The following is a 19,684-nucleotide window of genomic DNA, read 5'->3' on the forward strand; positions in this document are numbered from 1 at the left end:
GCTGGGATCATTAGCATCTTTAGACATTTGGATAAAGGGAATAGGGGAGGTAGACATCGGAATACAAAAGTGGGCCTGCAGTTTCCCAAGAGTGGCCAAGTCAGCAACTTTGTAGCCATTTTCATAGGCAGATTTTCGTTTGTTTGTATTTTGTGACAGGGTCCTGCCTGCAGCCTTGGATGCCCCTGCACTCCTCATGTAGACTAGACTGGCTTTGTTGTATGGCAGACCCGCTTCCTCAGCCTCCCAAGTGCTGTGATGAGTGGCACCATGTCAGGCTGGGGAGCCAGTGTGCTAGATATCTGTTTACTACTCACAGCCTCTCCCCTTTGCAAGTGTGTCCTGTCCCCAAGCTCATGAGTGCCTGTCTGCCTGTGTGTAAGTGTCTCAGTGATCTTTGTGCAGACTGAGATGAAAACTGCCTCCTCCAAAGTCAAAAAGGATTCTGGGCTTGGTGTCACCTGCTGTGGCTGCAGGAGAGATTAAATTCGTATCAGGCCGCTCTCTCATTTGCTCTCTAGATGACCTTCGTACAGCTACCTGGGAAGTCTTGTCTGAGTCTGTAAGTTCCTTTTAGGGCGAGGACAGTAGGTGGCTCAGAAACAGCATCTGCAAGTGGGTAATTAGGATGGGCTTTCATGATAATGATAATATTAGGTACTGGGCTGGAGAGATGGCATAGCAGTTAAAGGTGCATGCTGCCCTTCTAGAGGACCTGAGTTCAGTTCCTAGCACTTGCTCAGGCGGCTTCATCATTGTAACTCCAGCTTTAGGGGCTCCGAGGCCCTCTTTTGGTCTCCTCGCTGTACTCACATGCACATAGTCATAGCCATGTTAGATACGCTTCATTAAAAATAAGATCTTGGACAGCCAGGGCATGACACAGAGAAACCTTGTTTCAAAAAACCAAATAATAAAATAAAATTTTTATTTAAAAAGGATAACAGTTGGGGGTGATGGCATATGCCACCTTTAATTCCAGCAGAAGCAGAGGCAGGTGGATCTCTGTGATTTTGAGGCCAGCCTGGTCAACAAAGCTAGTCCAGGGCTCTGTTACACAGAGAAACACTGTCTCAACCCTCTCCCCAAAAGATAACAGTAGGTACTTTGGGGACTTATAAATATTCAAATGTATGGGTGTGGTGTTGAAGAAAGGTCCTGGCAGTTAAGAGCACTTGTTGCTCTTGCAGAGGACCTAAGTTTGGTTCCAAGCACCCTTCCGGCTGCTAACAACCATCTGTATGTAACTCTAGTTCCAGGGGATCTGGCATTCTGTTTTGGCTTCTGTTCTGGCACTGCTTTCATGAGGTACACAGACATGCATGCAGACAAAACACCCATATACATTAAAAATAAATCTAAATATTCAACAGCTGAGCGCAGTGGCACACGCCTATAATGCCAGCACTTGGGGAAGCAGAAGCAAGCGGGTCTCTCTGAGTTTGAGGCCAGCCTGGTCTGTAGAGTGAGTCCAGGACACCAAGGCTACACAGAGAAACCCTGAATTGAACCCCCCCCCAAAAAAAACAGTTTTTAAAAATTCTAAGATATATTTGATAATGGAAGTATAAAATCCAACGTGAAGCTCCACAGCTTCTGTCTGAATGGCTGTTCTAACTGTATAGACGTGCATGAAATTAATCACTGGGCCTCACTATGCTTGGCAAGCATTCTCTCACAGATTACAGCACCAGGTTTTGCTTGTTTTGAGACAGAGTTTCACTCTGTAGTCCTGACTGGCCTAGACCTTACCATGTAGACCAAGCTGGCCTAAAACATACAGAGCTCCTCTGCCGCTGCCCCTGCCTCTGTTTCTGCCTCCCCAGTGCTGGGAGTGAAGGTATGGACCAGCCGTCATACCAGGAGGATATTTGTTTATTTGAGACAGGGTCTCACGTTATAGCCCAGGCTGGTCGCCATCTGTCTCCGTGCAACAGAGAATGGCCTTGAATTTCTACTCTTTCTGCCTCCACCCGCAGGCTGCTGGGATTAGAGGGAAGCCCCACAGGGCAGGGTACTGGGAACAGATGCAGGGCTTTCTGTATGGTAGTGGGCACTCTGGGCTGCATTCTCACTTGCAGTATATTAATAAAATTACCGATGTCTAATACTCATACCACTATATGTATAAAAGCTTTTTTTTTTAGCTTAGAAAAGGTTTAATGGTGATGTGTTTAATTTGAACATACTGTATTATGGATTCCGTAGTTTGCGTCTTCCTACTAACAATAAATCAAAATATCACATGCCGGGTCTTTGTCCTTTTACATTTGTGGTGCCATGTTTTCGTATCCCTTTCTTCTCTGGATGCTTTGCTATCCCTGAGTGTTCTGCAGAGGGCGGTCCGGGTCGATGGGCGGTGTCCGGGCCACTTGGGACATGCAGATGAGGTGGGCGGGGCCCAACATATATACCCTCTGCTAGCCTCTAGCGGGCGTGCCCAGCTCGGACGGACTGTCAGCGTTCGGCTGCGGAACCTGCTTCCCGGAGCGCCCCGGAGCCTGGTCCGGGCTGGCCCCTCTGCTACCCCGGGAGCGGGCCATGCCGCCGCGGGAGCTGAGCGATGCCGAGCCACCGCCTCTCCCGGCCCCGACCCCTCCTCCGCGGCGGGGCAGCGCGCCTCCGGAGCTGGGCATTAAATGTGTGCTGGTGGGCGACGGTGCGGTGGGCAAGAGCAGCCTCATCGTCAGCTACACCTGCAATGGGTACCCCGCTCGCTACCGGCCTACGGCGCTGGACACCTTCTCTGGTATGTTCTACAGCCCCTGGTCCCCTGAGGCTGGGGTGGGGTTGTGCATTCAGTGACGTGCTGGCGGGAGGGCACGGAAGACCCCGGGAGCAGGCCCGGAGGTGGCGCTGGTGAGGCCTGCCTGGAGGGACCAGGATGCTGTGCCTAACTCATGCTTTCCCCTGCAGTGCAAGTCCTAGTAGATGGAGCCCCTGTGCGGATCGAGCTCTGGGACACCGCAGGACAGGTGAGAAGCTGGGCGGAGCCTGCCTTGGGCAAAGGGTTGGAGAGGGTTGAAGGCTGGGAGGGTCTCAGCATGGAGGAGGAATGGAGCAGGCTTTGGGCTTTAGGACTTGGGTCTCCGCCCCCAAGTGAGCAGATTCTGATTCCAGCGTGGAGGGAATGGTCTTGCTAACGGCTAGCCTTGCCACCCCAGGAGGACTTTGACCGGCTTCGAGCCCTCTGCTACCCTGATACCGATGTGTTTCTGGCTTGCTTCAGCGTGGTACAGCCCAGCTCCTTCCAAAACATAACAGAAAAATGGCTGCCGGAGATCCGCACTCACAACCCCCAGGCACCCGTGTTGCTGGTGGGCACTCAGGCTGACCTGAGGGACGATGTCAATGTACTAATTCAGCTGGACCAAGGAGGCCGGGAGGGTCCAGTACCCCAGCCGCAAGCCCAGGGTCTGGCCGAGAAGATCCGGGCCTGCTGCTACCTTGAGTGCTCAGCCCTGACGCAGAAGAACTTGAAGGAGGTGTTTGACTCAGCCATTCTCAGCGCCATTGAGCACAAGGCCCGCCTGGAGAAGAAACTGAATGCGAAAGGTGTGCGTACGCTCTCTCGCTGCCGCTGGAAGAAGTTCTTCTGCTTTGTGTGAGCAGCTATGGCAGCGCAAGAGGCAGGAAGGTGGACTGAGACTTCTGGACCCTAGGACACTGGGTACTGGCAGGGCCTAGCCAAGCCCTGGGACTCGGTTCTCTACTGAACACAGTGGACATGAGCCTTGAGCTGCGTGCTCTGGTAAGCCAGGGTGAGCCTCAGTCCTGTGCGAGGGCTGGCTCTGATTTGGGTTTCTCTGGTCAAGATTCACAGGAAAACCCAGCACTTTGGTTTTCGTGGGTTAATACCATCAGTATCGGAATCGGTGAGTGAGCAGCTTGGGATGGAATGCCCAGTTCCTCATCGCGGGGCCACAGGTCAGCTTGGCTGGATGCAGGCCCCTCGTTGGGGGTCCTCTCTCTCTCCCAGCACAGGTGTGACAAAGCAGGGAAAACAGTTGGTCTTCTTGGAGGGCTGACAGGTGGTCAGCCTTGCTGGAGAGGTTTGAGATGGATGGAGTGAATACAAAGAAGAGGCCGGTAGAGACTGAGAGGAGAAACAGAAAGTGAGGCTTGAAGTGGAGAACTGGAGGCAGATTAGAGTACTGGGCCTGGAAGGAGGAAGGCGGAGAAGGAGAGCACGGGTGGACAGCTGTGGAGAAGGCAGACACCTGGGCTGCCCTCGAGCCCCAAGGCCAGGGAGGACAGGACTGCTCCCTGGGAAGATCTGGGTCTCAGGGCTCCCTAGACACTGCCCAAACTGGCTGGGCCAGCAGAGGGGCAGGAAGTGAGAGTCAAGGCCCAGCAAAGGGAGGGGGAGGAGCTGCAAATAAGAGCCTGAAGGAGGAAGGGGTAAGGACCATCCCTTTCCCCAAGGTCATAGCTTAGAAGGTAAGCAGTGCAATGTGCAAATAAAACCTTCTGTTTCTGAAGCTGCTGTCTCTGTGGTTTCCTGGAGCCGTCAGCCCAATGCCCCTTCACAACCATTCCCAAGGCCCAACCCCGGGTAGATGAATTGGTAACTGAGGCTTGATTTTAAGGTGGGGGCTAGATCAGATGGAACAAGTTGATGGGAACTGGACTAGGGGGGACAGGTGTGCGGCTCCCTGTTTGGGGCTTGGCTTAGTTGGTTCCCAGGAGAGCTAGCGTGGGAAGCAGCCTGGAAACGGGTTTCCCCAGGTGTCAGCGCCAGAGCTGCTTTCCCATGACCTCACCAGGTAGGTGGGGCCCCACTCCTCTACCCCTCCTTTCTAGAGTATGATGCTCAGCACTGGGGCTCTAGGACTACCTCAAGTCCTCTAGCCTTTCTGCTCCCATCCTTTGGCCAGTTTTTAAGGACCCAGGGTCTGGCTGGGGAATATCACACACACCAGCTTGAATACCGAGGAAAACCTGTACAGCTTTAAACCTCAGCCACTGGCCAAAGCTGGTAGCCTTGGGTTGGCTGGACCAGTCTTCAGCCTTGACACATACAGACCTATTACAGGTTAGGGTGCTGGCTGTGCACAATGTAAATAGAAGTTTGGTCCCAGGAATCCTGTGTCCATGAGGGGTCATTGGCAGAAGGCTTGGAGGAAAACAGGAGTCTAAGGATTGGAACTAGGCACTTTAAAGAGCATTTGGGGGAAACTTATTTTGCCTTAAGGAAACTGTGGTCTGGAGACAAAAAAGGCAGTGTGTTACCAAATAGTTAGAGTTAGGTGTATGGGTAGCACTCTATACTAGTATTTCTGTGGTACACTGGCTAGGCCAGCTGGGCCAGCTGAGCACCCATCCCCATCCCAGTCCACTGGGGCCCAGGTACCTCTCTAAGAAGCTACAGGTGTGTGTGTGTGCAACACTGAGGGACAGAAATACTAGCCAAGTGAAACCTTAGGTAATCCCAAACTCAGTTTTAGCCAAGAGTGCCTCCTATTCCCCAGAGCACCAGCCACCTTTCATTTCTGTATTTCCTTAGGTGTGTGATAAGCTGCACAGGCCAGATACACCTATGGCCAGCTGTTACCCTAAGCCAACCTGGCATGCTCCTTTCTAGGACAGAGAGAGACCCAGGTTCAAGATCAAAAGTCTAACTCCTGAAACCCATCACTGCAGGCAAATAATTTTTTCCTTCTTTCTTTCTTTCTTTCTTTCTTTCTTTCTTTCTTTCTTTCTCCCCTTCCTTCCTTCCTTCCTTCCTTCCTTCCTTCCTTCCTTCCTTCCTTCCTTCCTTCCTTCTTTTCTTGTTGTTTTTTAGACAGGACCTCACTTCATAGCCTTGGCTAGCCTGGAACTCAAAAAGACCCACTTGCCACTGTTTTCCAAGTGCTGGGATTAGAACACCAGCCCTACCACCCAGCTCACTTTCCTTTTTGTACCTCAGTTTCCTTATTTGTAAAAATACTCAGGACTCTTGACTGGCTAGAGAGCTTTAAATCATCCCAAGGACTCCTAGGACTGTGGAGCGAAGAAGTCTGATTTGATGACCTTGCTCCAACACCACACAAGCAATCTGGTTTCTGTCGTGGTCCCAGGTCTCTGAGTCACTGAGGCTGCAGCCTCTGAGCTCACGCTCCCTCTCATGACAGTCGCTGAGCCTGGGTCTCCACTGAGTCACTTAGGCATCCCTGGCCCCGCCCAGTGCTGTAATCAGTTCTTACTGTCCTCAGCAAGCTTCCAGCTCTTCACTTGGGCCTTTAAGGCCTCCCCAAAGCTGACAGCAGTGATCCCCAAGTGTCAAGCATCTCTATCAAGTTTTGGCTTTTTGCAAGATCTAGTTTAGAAAATGTGCCCTGCCCCCTCCCAGGGAGCAGTTTCTCCTCTGACCATCTCCCAGCACCTCCCTCGTCCAGAGGGTTCTGGGCCACTACAGCGTTGTCTCTGCGGCTCAGCACATGGTAGGCACACTGAAGATTTTCCTAGTGTTGCCAGGAGACCCCATTATACCCTGTGGGCTTGGCAGTGGGCAGCATTGCCCCTTACCTGTTTAGCTCCAGGTTTTTGTCACTGAGAGCCAGGGACTGAGGCTATACATGTGTAGGAATATTTATCATTACTTAGATAAAATCATGATAACATACAAATGGATATACATTTATGCATATAAATTTAGGTGTGAATAAAATGTCCATATCAATGTAAAATTTTAAGAGAGTCTCACATCACAGGTTGGTTTTTCTATTTTTCATTTTATTTGTGTATTTATTTTAACTTTTAATGTTTTTGTTCACATATGTTAGCTATACATAATAGTTGGTTTCATTGTGACTTTCTTTTTTGGTTTTTCAAGAGAGGCTCTCTTTGTAGCCTTAGCCGGCCTACAACTCGCTCTGTAGGCCAATTGGCCTCAAACTCACATAGTTCCACCTGCCTCTGCCTCCTGAGTACTGGGATTAAAGGTGTGTGCCACTATCATCCAGCTCATTCTGACATTTTCATACATGTCCACAATGGATTTTTACTGTATTCAACATACACAAATACACTGTTACCCTTTCTCAATCTCTCTCCCACTCCCATTAATTCCCTCTCTGTGCTCAACTGGGCCCCTCTCTTATTTTAGTGTATGTGTGTGTGTGTGTGTGTCTTACTGTGTATATGTCTGTGTTTGTGTGTGTGTATGTCTGTGTGTTTGTGTGTGTGTCCCAAGGAGTTCATTGTTCATTAGGGTTGTCCTCAGAGGCATACACTACAAACACAAGAGCAGAAGGTACACCACTGAAGAAAATGTCTGGAGTCAGTCATGGTGCCGCTCCCCTTTGATCTGGGAGGCAGAGGCAGGTGGATCTCTGTGTGAGGTCAAGCTGGTCGATACAGTGAGTTCTAGAGCAGCTACAGTAGCGCAGGAAGACCCTGTCTCAAAAGAATCAAGAGAAAAAAGTCTCCCCATCACATTTATTTGTTTTAATGTTTTTTTTTTTTTAATGATTTAATCATGTGTGTTGGATGTGTGCACGTGAGTGAGTGCAGTGCCTTCAGAAGCCAGAGGCATCCGATCCCCCTGGAGCTGCGGTTCTAACAGCTGAGCCACCTCTATACAGCCACTATTAAAAACAAAAACAAGGAATGTTTCCCAGATTTCAGAGGGACCGTGCTAATCTCTGTATCCTTCCAGTGTTAGTATATGCATTGCTGAAAGAAACACCTTTTTTGTTTTTTTAATTGAAAACTTTCTCTGATCATGGTTTCTCTCCTCTTCCGTATTTGAGACAAAGTCTCGTGCAGCCCAGGCTGGTCTTGAACTTGCTACAGTAGGTGAGGTTGACCTCAAACTTCTGATACTTCTGCTTCCACCTCTCAAGTGCTAAGATTACAGGGATTCAATACCACATCCAGTTTAGGTAGTACAGGGGGTTCAGTACCCACTGGACCACTGCCTGCTGTATACCAAGGAGGCACTCTACCTACTGAGCTACATTCCAGCTACTTCATTCATTCATTGACTAACTTTCCTATTTACCTATTTATTCTCATTATATAGTCCAGGTTAGTCTGGAACTATCTAAGAGGGCCTCTTGCTTCTGACTCCAGAGGATAACTTACTTCTACCACCCCTCCCTTCTTCCTTGGCTGTGTTTAGGATTGAACTTAGGATCTTTCTTGGGCATGGTGCACAAGTGATGCACCACTGAGCTATCTCCCCAGCTATCTGCCCACACACTGCTTCTTTTTCACCTCACCTTTTATTTGTAGGACATGTTCTTGTTCAATCTCCAGGACCCACGTGTTAGGAGAGACTCAGTCACAGCAAGTTATCTTCTGACTGTCACATGACCCTGACTTCATCATCCTTGTCTGGATCCCCATCTAGGGGCATTTAGGTCGACTTCCTCACCAAGGATAAGTGGTGGTTCTAGTTCTTTTGTTAGTTTTATTTCTTTTGTTGGGGGGGAGTAATTCATGGGTCATTGAGGAGAGCAGAAAAACATGTCTTCTACCTTTGGCTTGGTGATTGGGCCCCAGGATAGTCAGCTTGAGTTTATATGTGTGTGATTGGGGCAGGGGTTGGGGGAGGTTATCTCTGTTGGAGTATGAGTCATGGATCATGGGTATTCAATAAATACTAAGTGATGACAAGTGTGTATACAGTTTCACATATGTACCTGTCTCTGTGTGGCTGACTTTGCTGTGTATTTGAACTTTTTTTTTTTTTCAGTGCAAAAGTCTGAGTAATTACATACAGGAGTATCTATGTAAATGTGGGTGGCCATCTTTTTTTATTTTTAAATTCTTTTATATGTATGCATGTATATCCTATGTGCCTGGTACCCTCTGAGGCCAGAAGAAGATGTTGGGTCCCCTGGAACTGTAGTTATTGATGGTGCCATCTGCCTTGTGGGTGCTGGGACCCTCCGAAAACCAGCCAGTTCACTTATTAGCTGAGCCATCTCTTCAGCCCTCTGTGGCCATCTTTACTTAAAGTGTGCATATGTCTGTATTTGCGTCAGGTCTGCCCTCAAGGGTGTGTGCTCTGTAGAATTGATTCTGTGGCTGGGAAAGCATGAGGGTCTCTGCTCATGCCTAAGCATCTGTGTTGCTCTACTCTCCTCGGGCCTGGGTCTCTGTGTCAGAGCGCTCCCATTCATCTGTGTTGATTTCTATGAGCATCTTTGTGCAGAGAGAGCTCGCTCGGCCTGGCTTGGTGTGAATATGAGAGCATCCCGCCTGAAGGAGCGCGGTGCCTAGAGCAGAGGTGACGCACCCTCCCTGGTCTCTCAGTTCTCCTGGGAACCAGCTTACCAGTGAGACCGTGAGAGTGAGACCGAGAGCAGACTTTGTCAGGAGCACCGGCCCCTTTTGCAACCAGCCCTTGCCCCAGGCCGTAACCACAGATCGTATTGCACAGGTCAGACCTGCCCACTGTTCCTGGCTGCCAGGAAACCCAGCTCTTAGCAGGGCTGAGCCAACAGTGCCCTCCTTGGGCTTGGGCCAGATCCTTGGTGAGGTGAGCAGAATTATAGCAGAGGGGCCTCATGAGTCAGTGTGAACGGCAGGGAGTGACTTCCTGGGTCTGGGCACTGTTGCTTTCTGGCCCTGTATGCAGCAATACTTAGGTAACTTTGTGTCTATCAGCTGCCTGTCCTGGGGTTTCCTGATCGGAAACATCGGATCTTGAAGATCAGGCCTCTTCTCAGAGTCCTGCATGGGGCACTAAAGCTTCTGCTCTAAGAAATGGTTCTCAAGCCAAGTGCAGTGGGATACAACTTTAATCCCAGCACTTGGGAGGAGAAGGCAGGGAGATCTCTATGTGTTTAAGGCCAGCCTGGTCTATGCAGCTAATTCCAGAACAACCTACATAGAGAGACTGTTTCAAAAAGAAAAAGAGAAGAAAGAAGGAGAGAAAAAGGAAGAAAGAAAAATAAGGTAGCCAGGAGTGGTGGCACATGCCTTTAATCCCAGCACTCAGGGAGGTGGAGGCAGGGGGATCTCTTAGTTTGAGGCCAGCCTGCGAGTCCAGGAAAGCCAAGGCTACACAGCTACAAAGAGAAACCCTGTCTCAAAAGAGAGAGAGAGAGAGAGAGAGAGAGAGAGAGAGAAAGAAAGAAAGTAAAGAAAGAAAAAGAAAGAAAGAAAAAGAAAGAACAGAGAATGGGTCTCTTGGAGGGCAAAGCTGAGCAGGCCAGTGTTCTAAGGGTCTGGGTAGTACTAGGCTGAGAGTAAAGGAAGGGGAAATAGCTGGGCTGAGGGTGAGACCAGATGGTATCACTGAGCTATCAGCTGCTACAGGAACAATGTAGGGCTTTCTTTTCAGACTGAGGCTGAAAGATGGTCCCCCAACTAGAATGACTATGAGACTCATCGCCAGACTCTAGAGTCTTGGATGTATAATCATCTACTTGTGACCCCTCTGGAAGACGGACTCCATCATCATTATCATCATCATCATCATCATCATCATCATCAGAACCATGCCTCTTTGACCTTTATCTGCAACAGAGTGCTTGTCTTCCCAGGTGTCCAGGTGTCCCAGACCCCAGCATTGAGGGGCATCAGGAGAGTTTGGGACCTGTATGGGTATAGGATTTCCCTGGGGCCTGTTGGAACTGGAAAGCAGGTAGCCAGACCCCACCCAGGGACACCTGCCCGTTACTGCTTCCTCCTTTAGGCCCATATTCTCTGTGAGTAGATTAGACTGCTTTGCCAGGATTCCTCTTCAGCCCTGAACCAGCTAACACAGCTGTTTCCAAGAGCTGTCCCTCCAGGAGGGGGGTGGGAAGAGATTGTTGTTCTTGTAAAACAGGAGACCCTTTATTCTGGGGGCTGTGTGTGCAACCCACTCACTCTCTATGCCAGGCAATAAGTTACATTCTTTGCTGATCCTTGCCCTCACCAATAACACACACACACACACACACACACACACACACACGGAGATTCGGCCTCTAGTCCCAGCCCCATTCTGACTTGCTGGGTGACTTTGGGCAAATTACTGCCTTCCCTCTTGTCTGAGTTTCTAGCAGTTATGAAGTGGGGCTAATACTCTCTGCCCCTCCCTGGCTCCCAGGGGACCAGTGGGGATAAGCAAGATAATAGCTGAGAACTGATTTGGAGGAAGCTATCTGGTGCCAAGTAAGAGGTATCAGAGCTGGTCTGTGTTTACATGGGTGTGGAGCTTTGGTTCCCAGCCTCCTGGGGCTTGGGACCAGCCCTGACAGCTTCTTGGCTCTTGGCTTCTTTGTCCCACTTCCAGAGAGAGGACAGAAACCAAAGCTGAACAGTTGTCTACAGGTGGGACTACCACCGTGAAGACTTCGGGGCTCTGGAGCACTAGCTTCTCGGCCTGGCTCTCACCCCAAATCTGTGTGATCCTACACCTGTCACGGCCCCTCTCTGGGCTCTGGCAACTCAATGATGACAGCCTGTGGTTCTGGGCTGAGAGAGGAGAGGACCCCAGAGCCCGTAATTGAATGCCAATGTCACTCATGTGAGGCAGGGAAAATCTTATCATCTAAATCGACCTTCTTTATTTCCCTGTTGGAGCCACAGACAAACCACATGGTCAACACGGCCAACCCCCAAACCATAAATTATTTGCAAAGGGGACAATGTGTAGGAAGGTGTACGGGTCAGAGAGAAGTCTCAGGGAAGGCAACTGGTCGCCTTCTCTACCAGTTCTTGCTTCTTCCTTCTACCTGCAGCCTCTCCCTGAACCTCTAACCTCCCTCCACCTGATGCTCTTTCTAACACCCATCCCAGGCCTCTCCTCAAACCCCTGCCCTCTGCAGCCAAGGTAAGGCCTCCTCCTCTCATCTCCCCTGCCACCAAGGAGCCTCTAGCCAGGACTCTACCTTCTGCCCCTCTTTCAACCATCCGTGATAGACAATGACCTCCTTGTCACCAGGCTGGGAAGGTTTGAAGTCTGTGGTTCCCTGGTCTTTGGCTATTACTCTTGCCAACCATCCTTCCTTGCCCTCTGACCTCCTTCTCCTCTTTTTTCACCTTCTTCCTCCTCCCAAGACACTGCTCTCTTCTTTTGTTCTCTTTCCTCATGCATCTACCCATCTATCTGAATTTTCTCACAGTCATCTCTCCTGCTCCTGGGTTGCACCCTTACTACCCCCTAAACCCAAGGCCTCCCCTGCCTCTGCCAAGCACAGACTGCTCACCTCCAGAGGGGACCATTGCAGAGCCATGCCGAGCTTCTCCCTGTGGCCCAGACACAAAGACTTGGGTGTTTTTGCCTCGATTCTGACCCTGTTTTGTGTCCTTCTTGCTTTGTTTTGTTTGTTTTGTTTTGTGCTATCTCATAATTTACGAACGCTGTTAGGCATCCTTGAATCATTCCCCTGTGAGGCCAGGCGGAAGAAAATAAGTAACCGACAGTAAGATCAAAGAAGCACATCTCCACCTGCTGACTGTGGCCTGTGCTTGCTGCCTGGTTCTCCTGAAACTGCCCCACCCCACCCACTTCTGTTGGTGGCGGTGCCACACAGCCAGGCTCCCAGGACTGCAGGGCTTAAGGCTCTTAGGACATGTGCCGTCCCTCTGGCCAGGCCAGTCTTAAGAGTGTCTCCCTTCCCAGGGCCTGCAGCAGCTCGGCCTTCTCATTACAGCTCAGGCTGGCCTAGAATGTGCTATCCTCCTGCTTCAGCCTCCCAAACAACTGGAATTGCAGGCTCTCTTCAACCCCCGCTCTCTCTACCCCAATGGAGAAGTCACTGGTTTTGTTTTTTAGACAAATTTATTTGTTATGTATACAGTGTTCTGCCTGCATGCAGGGCATCAGATCTCATTATAGATGGTTCTGAACCATCATGTGGTTGCTGGGAATTGAACTCTTAGGACCTCTGGAAGAGCAGACAGTGCTCTTAACCCCCAAGCCATCTCTCCAGCCCGAGACGTCATTGGCAATTTCTTATCTATCTGAAAACTTTTATTACAAAAGTAATAGATTTTAGCCACGTGTAGTGGTGTGTGCCTATAATCCAAACGCTTGGAAGAAAGAAAGAGGAGGATCAGGAGTTCAAGGCCAGGCTCAGCTACACAGTAAGGTTTACACCAGCCTGAGCTACATGAGACCCTATCTCACTCTGACCATTCTACAATAGTAATAGCTATTTATTATTCGAATCCTAGCATAGTGATGTGCACCTACGTGATAGTACCAGCTACTTGGAGGGCTGAGGTGGGGAGGTTGCTGGGTGCAGGAATTCAAGGCCAGGGGAACTCTTGTTTTCAATAAAAAGTCACAGCTGGATGTGGTGGCGCCAGCATGCCTTTAATCCCAGCAGCTCCCACAGAAGTCAGAGGCAGGCAGATGCCTCAGAGTTTGAGAAGGACCTCGTCTACATAGCTAGTTCCAAGTCAGCCAGGGTTACCTAGGGAGACCCTGTCTCAGACAACAACAGAACTGGAGAGATGGCTCAGCGGTTTTTTAAAAAAGCCCTGGCTGCTCTTGCAGAGGACCCGGGTTCTAGTCACAGACCTCACACTGTAGTTCACAACTGTCTGCAACTCCAGCCCCAGGGAATCTAATGCACTCCTCTGGCTTCAGAGATCACCGGGCACACACACGGTGCACAGACACACACGCAGGCCCAACATCCACATACATAAGGGAAAAGGAAAGAAGCTGGTGGTGGTGCATTCCTTTAATCCCAGCACCCGGGAGGCAGAGGCAGGCAAAAATCTGAGTTTGAGGCCAGCCTGGTCTACAGTTCAAGTTCCAGGACAGACAAAACTAAAACAAAGAAAGAGGCAAGGAAGAAGAAGAAAAGAAAGAAAACAACAAAATACAGACTGACAAAAAAAAAAAAAAAAAAAAAAAAAAAAAAGAAAGAAAGAAAAGAAAAGAAAAAAAAGCTGTCAGTACAAACATCGTTTATCATCTTATTGGGGAGAGGTAATTTGCAGACATTTGAGTAAATGGTTTTTCAGGTTTCCTGTTTGTTTTTTAAAACTCCAGGATAAGGAGCCACTTTCTTTCCTGGTCTTTCTGGCTCTAGGCTCCAACTGAAACAGCCTCCCAGGTCTGCTGCAGGTGGGGAAGGAGACAGCTCTCAGAGCCTATGGCCAGATGGGATTAGACACCTCTCTGGGTTGAGTTGGACCTTCTGGGTTCAAGGTTTCAGGTTCCACCACTGTCAAACCCTCCCTGGAGACGCATACCTTCTTGGGCCCTAGTCTGGGTGCTTGGCTGAGGACAGGAGTGGTCTTGTGTAACAGGGCAAACCCTCCTTGCTCAGGGCTGTTTGCTCAAGTGGTAAGGACTGGCTTGGGGGAAAAGAACAGGGTTTTACATTTTAATTGATCTACTGAGTTAGCTTTTTCAGACAGGCTCTCATGCAGCTGTAACAGAGCTGCCGCTAAGTGGAAATGCCTATGTGTATGTGTTTAATGAAATCTCCCGAGTCTGTAACACTGGCAGCTATTTAAGGAATGTAGCTGCTTGGGGACAGAGCACTATTGCAGGCCACCAGTGGGCAACCTTGGCTACCCCTCAGAGCATGGCTAGCATGCCCTTCGCATAGGTTATCTTGACCAACACATTTGGTTGTTTTTTTGTATTGTTTTGTTTTGTTTTTTTTTTTTTTTGCCTCTTCCCTCTGACCCTCTCTTTGTGGCGTGTGCTCCTGTGATGTGGCCTTTATCCACTCCGTAAAGCCTGGCACACCCGCTGTTCCTGCTCAGTCCCCAAGTGCTCAGCAGTGGGCCCCCTGTCTGTCAATCCCCTGTGATTTTATTACACATGGAACCCCCACCCCCACCCCAACATACACACATTCAAATGCCCCTGCTCACATTTCCAATTATTTCTATTGTGGTAAAATTCAAATGGCATAAAAATTTGTTTTTTGAGACAGGGTCTTTATGGGTAGCCCAGGCTACCCTCAGATTCACAGTCTTTCTGCTTTTGTCTCCTGAGCGCTGGGATTTATGAGTGCACCTCCATGCCTGGCTTCAATTTTCCTTAAGGGTCGAGTTTGGTTGCATTAATCCCACTCATACTGCTATGCAATCACCATGATCCATTCCTAGAATTCTTCTCACCTCACAAAACTGAAATTTTATACCCATTAACCCCCACCCACCAACCCACACCTTCTCCTGGGACCACAATTGTAATCTGCATTTCTGATTTTGAATACTCTAAGTTACCTCATATAATTGGAGTCATATAATATGCCTTAAAAAAAAAAAACTAGTTTTTTTTCTCACTTGTCCTAATCTCAGATTTCATCTGTGTTGTAGCATATCACAATTGCCATTTGTCCTAGTTTGATTTCTGTTCCTGTGATCTAATGCCATGATCAAAAACAATTTATACACCTCAGTCACAGCCCGTCACTGAGGGCAGTCAGTGTAGGAACTCAAGCAGGAACAGAGGCTTCTTTCTTTCTTTCTTTCTTTCTTTCTTTCTTTCTTTTCTTTCTTTCTGTTTCTGTTTGTTTGTTTTGTTTTGTTGAGACATGGTTTTTATGTGTAGCCTTGGCTGTCCTGGACTCACTTTGTAGACCAGGCTGGCCTCGAACTCAGCAATCTGACTGCCTCTGCCTCCCTGAGTGCTGGGATTACAGGCAGGAGCCACCGCACCTGGTTTAGGCTACTTTCCTTATATGCCCCAGGTACCTGCTTACTGTGGGATGCCCCCACCCCCCATCAATCATTGATGGAGAAAATGCCCCACAAACATGTCTAGGAGCCATGCTGCTGGAGGCAATTCCTCAGCTGTGGTTTCCTGTTTCTGGCTGACACTGGTTTGTACCGAATTGACAAAAACAAACCAGCATAACATTTGTGATTGATTGACTGATGGATTGATTATGGAACTGGGGATTGAATCTAGGGTCTTGAACATCCTGGACAAGGGCAAATGCTTCCCCTGGGCTCCATCTAGTCTCAGTTCCTTTTTTACCTTTTACTGTGAGACAGGTTCTCAGGCTAGACTTCGACTCCCTCTGTAGCTCAAACTTCTGTCCATCTCTCTATCCTTCCTTCCATCCTTTTTAAAGACAGGTTCTCTCCCCTTTAAAAAAATTATGACAAGGATGCGGAGCTGTAGCTCTCCACAGCTGATGACTTCTGGTGGGGGAGGGCTGGCCAATGGGAGTTTGACCATGCTCCAGTGAGTATATGGACAACACATATATGTTGAGTATATGGACTCCTCCTCCTCCTCCTCCTCCTCCTCCTCCTCCTCCTCCTCCTCCTCCTCTTCATTTGGGGAGGGATGTCACAGGGTTGGGACCTGGGAGAGTGGGGAAGTGAAAGTGATGAGGGTTAGATGATTTGAAACTCCCAAATAATCAATAGAAACAACCAATAAAATTCCCAAATAACTGATAAAAGTCAAATATGTTGGAGGAAAAAGGTTCTCTCTGTCATGTAGCTCTGGCTGTCCTGGAACTTGCTCTGTAGACCAGAGCTAGCCTCAAACCCACAGAGCCCCACCTGTCTCTGCCTCCCAAGTACTGGGATTAAAGGTGTGTGCCACTACTGCCCGGCTCCAAACTAATTTTTTATCTTTTATTTATTTATTTTTATTTTACGAGCATTAGTGTGAAGGTATCATATCCCTTAGAATTGGCATTACAGTTGGTTGTGAGCTGCCATGTGTGTGGGTGCTAGGAATTGAACCTGGTCCTTTGGAAGAGCAGACAGTGCTCTTAACCACTGAGCCGTCTTCTCCAGCTCCCAGGCTAGCTTTTAAAAAATACTACAATTGTGTGTGCGTGTGTGTGCGTGTGCGTGCGTGTGTGCGCACGCACACGCAGGTGCAGCCGAGTGTATGTGTATTCACGTGCATGCAGGAGCCTGTGCAGGTCAGAGAAGAGGTCAGATCACAAGCCAATGGCTGTGAGCTGTGCAGTGTCAGTGCTGGGAACCAAAGTCTGGTCCTATAGAAGAGCAGCAAGTGCTCTTCACTGCCGAGACACCTCTCCCACCAGTTTATTCAGAGAGAGAGACAGTGTTTGTGAGAGAGAGCGGGCATGTGCACGCACCGTGATACACATGGAGGTGAGCTAATTCTTTGCAGGAACTGGTTCTCCCTGTGTGGGGCCTGGGGACCGAACTCAGGCTGCAAGCGCTTTTACCCAGAGACCTACTGCACTCTCCCTCCATCTCCTGCCATTTGTTTATTAATTTGAAAATTGGAGGCAAAGTCTCACTGGCTGGCCCGGAGCTCACCACGTAGCGCAGGCCGGCCTCACATTCATAGAGATCTGCTTGACTCTGCCTCCTGAGTGCTGGGATTAAAGGCACATAGAACCATATCTGTGCCTCCTTTTAATTTAAAAAATAAAAGGGGAGGGGGCTGAGAGAGATGGCTCAGCGGTTAAGAGCAGTGGCTGCTCTTGCAGAGGTCCCGGGTTCAATTCCCAGCGCCCACATGGCAGCTCACATCTGTCTGTAACTCCAGTTGCAGGGGATCCAACACCCTCATACAGATGTACTTGCAGACAAAACAGTAATGCACATTAAATAAAATTTTTTTTTTTTTTTTTTTTTTTTAATGGGGTAGAGAGTTGGTTCAGCGGCTAGAGCACCTGCTGCTCTTCCAGAGGACCCACGTTCAGGTCCTAGCACATGTCAGGCAGCTCACAACAGCATGTAATTTCCGTACCAGGGGACCTGATGCCTCCAGCCGTCACACATACCCATGTCCCTTCACACAATTAACAATAAAGCTCATTGTGTGTGGTATGATGAGCACACCACGGAGTTCGGGAATACCAGAGGCTGACCTGCAGATGGTTTTCTCCTTCCACTTCTTTTTTTTTTTTTAATTTAATTTTTGAGTCAGGGGCTCACTATGTAGCCCTGGTTGGCCTAGAACTCGGAGTGTGGATCAGACTGCCCTCTGCTTCCCACACGCTGGGATTAAAGGTGTCCACCGAGCCCAGTTCTCCTCCCGCTTTGCTCTGGGGTCCCACGAGCAGACAAAGGTCACTGGACGTGTGGGACCATCCCCTTCACCTGTTGAACCATCTCCCTGTCCTACCTTTTCCTCTTTATCCCCCGGGGTTGGGAAGGAAATCCAGGGCTGTGCTCGCTGGACGAGCACTGCATACCCGAGCAGCCAAGCCACTGCTCAGGGGGTAAACGTGCTTTTTAGCGGCAAAGCAGTACCTGAAGCACAGGTCATTACTTACAGGCAACAGCCGGAGCCACGCACGGAGTCAGGAAGACATGACAAATCAGTTTTGGTGGGGGTGAAACCGAGAGCAGAGATCTGAAGAAGCAAGTTTGAGAAGCAAATGGTAAGTGCGCCCCCTAGTGGCGTCTGCGAGATCGCACCTCCTCTAGCCAGCCTCGCCGGCCTGGTTAATTAATAGGGAAGGTGTTTTGCCAGCCATTCACACCTGATCTTTTCGCTCCCCGACGGGCTCGTTTCCAGACCAGCACTTGCTAGGCACTTGGCTGTACTGATCTCTCTCCTAGGAACTGGATAGGATCGCCTCTGAGTCGTTAGCCGTGCCAGCCCTGTAAATGCTTTATAAAGAGTCAAGAGAACCTACATGTCTGTTTTGAGTATCAGAGCAAGTAAAAGGCAGGCAGAATAGGGGGTGAGGTGAGAAAACCCTGTGCCCTGGGAAACGAAACAAAAGGAACGAACTCCGCCCCTGCCGTGTACTCAACCTTCGCTGAGTAACTACCATTAACTGAGGTCACGGAGGGAACATGACATGACTCAGATGCCACCTGCGACTCCCGGAGCTCACAACCCAGCGGGGAGACAAGATAGGTAAACAAAGGAAGGATACCTTGTGTGCTCAGGGTCCTGTTGGCAAACCCAGGGAGTGGAACAGGGAGTGCCAGCCGCCTGGGTCAGTTCTGAGCTTAGCTGAGTGCTGGCAAGGGGGGAGGTAATCGAAATTGGCAGGTACAAACACAGGCACCGGGGGCACGCAGAGGGCATCTGTGGAGAGGACACAGCTGGGGAAACTCGCTTTCCACGGCTGTCCCCGACCTCTCCTGGAACGTGGGACCTCCGAACCTCCCTACCACGGTTCATATCTAGTCATACCATAGCAGCTCTGGACCTGGGGAACTCGGCCCTCGCCGTCAGCCTCCTGGCCTGTGGATGCCATTAACACTCACCCCATGACGGCGTGCAGAGCCAAAGGGTGTCATGTAAGGCAGTTCAGCGGTGTGAGGGCTGGCAGCGCTCAGCACAGGAGAGCTCTTTGCAGTCAGGCCTGACTCCTTTAGCACCTCCCAAGTGGCTGGGGCCCTGGAAAGGGTGGGGTGGTTTACCTCAACTAGTGGCTGCTTGGCAGGAGCCTGGCAAGGGGCTGCATGTCTGTGAAGAGGCCACAGGCTCTTGGATGGGCAGGGGTGGTCTCTCTGGTAACATGGAGGTGACTACCAGGGGTCAAAGCCCCCAACAACCTCACCCCACCTGAGTAGGTCTGCTGGTGGGCACTGAAAAAAACTGTGACAGCAACACCCCTACTGCCATGGCCCCCACTCTGGTGGTCAAAGGTGACACTTTTCTCCACCCGAGGAGCCAGGGCAGTTTCAGGAGAGGTTGGAAAACCTGCTGAACAGGGTGGCCAGAGGCTGAACCAGTTGGACAGGACAGACTGATCTCCCCCACCAGCAACCCCACAGAACAGGGAGAGGAAATAGTTCAGTGGTCCAGCACCTGCCTAACACACACGTCTTACATCTTAGCATTGGAAAAAAAAAAAAAAAAGCAAAGACAACAGGG

The 19,684-nt window shown here is 49.7% G+C and overlaps 1 protein-coding gene and 2 long non-coding RNA genes across 5 annotated transcripts; 1 reads left to right on the top strand and 2 right to left on the bottom strand.

Annotated features, from left to right (window-relative positions):
* Nucleotides 1–2,415: 2,415 nt before the first annotated feature.
* Nucleotides 2,416–4,481, top strand: Rhov (ras homolog family member V). The gene is made up of 3 exons (XM_021640564.2): nucleotides 2,416–2,749; nucleotides 2,917–2,975; nucleotides 3,165–4,481. Exons 1-3 carry the CDS (start codon nucleotides 2,542–2,544, stop codon nucleotides 3,606–3,608), a joined length of 711 nt encoding a protein of 236 aa, XP_021496239.1. The 5' UTR covers nucleotides 2,416–2,541; the 3' UTR covers nucleotides 3,609–4,481.
* A 9,123-nt stretch (nucleotides 4,482–13,604) lies between these two features.
* On the bottom strand, nucleotides 13,605–16,130 carry LOC132648989 (uncharacterized). The gene is made up of 2 exons (XR_009587374.1): nucleotides 15,884–16,130; nucleotides 13,605–13,767 (listed from the first exon to the last, which is right to left on the bottom strand). It is a non-coding gene; the product is annotated as an uncharacterized LOC132648989 (long non-coding RNA).
* A 56-nt stretch (nucleotides 16,131–16,186) lies between these two features.
* Nucleotides 16,187–19,440, bottom strand: LOC132648946 (uncharacterized). 3 transcript variants are annotated; one of them, XR_009587347.1, is made up of 4 exons: nucleotides 18,735–19,440; nucleotides 18,333–18,462; nucleotides 18,123–18,202; nucleotides 16,187–16,216 (listed from the first exon to the last, which is right to left on the bottom strand). It is a non-coding gene; the product is annotated as an uncharacterized LOC132648946 (long non-coding RNA). The 3 variants fall into 3 exon arrangements; XR_009587346.1 differs by lacking the exon at nucleotides 16,187–16,216 and having other exon boundaries at nucleotides 16,231–18,202; nucleotides 18,735–18,889; nucleotides 19,072–19,440; XR_009587345.1 differs by lacking the exon at nucleotides 16,187–16,216 and having other exon boundaries at nucleotides 16,231–18,202.
* Nucleotides 19,441–19,684: the final 244 nt, after the last annotated feature.

This window comes from Meriones unguiculatus, chromosome 18 (assembly GCF_030254825.1).
Source record: "Meriones unguiculatus strain TT.TT164.6M chromosome 18, Bangor_MerUng_6.1, whole genome shotgun sequence".
Taxonomy (NCBI): Eukaryota; Metazoa; Chordata; class Mammalia; order Rodentia; family Muridae; genus Meriones; species Meriones unguiculatus.

What these genes read in the sequence shown, in the direction of transcription:
- Rhov (XM_021640564.2), top strand. Translation starts at nt 2,542, where the DNA reads ATGCCGCCGCGGGAGCTGAGCGATGCCGAGCCACCGCCTCTCCCGGCC. An exon ending in GGCGCTGGACACCTTCTCTG is followed by an intron (nt 2,750 to 2,916) that starts GTATGTTCTACA and finishes TTTCCCCTGCAG; the next exon opens with TGCAAGTCCTAGTAGATGGA. An exon ending in TCTGGGACACCGCAGGACAG is followed by an intron (nt 2,976 to 3,164) that starts GTGAGAAGCTGG and finishes TTGCCACCCCAG; the next exon opens with GAGGACTTTGACCGGCTTCG.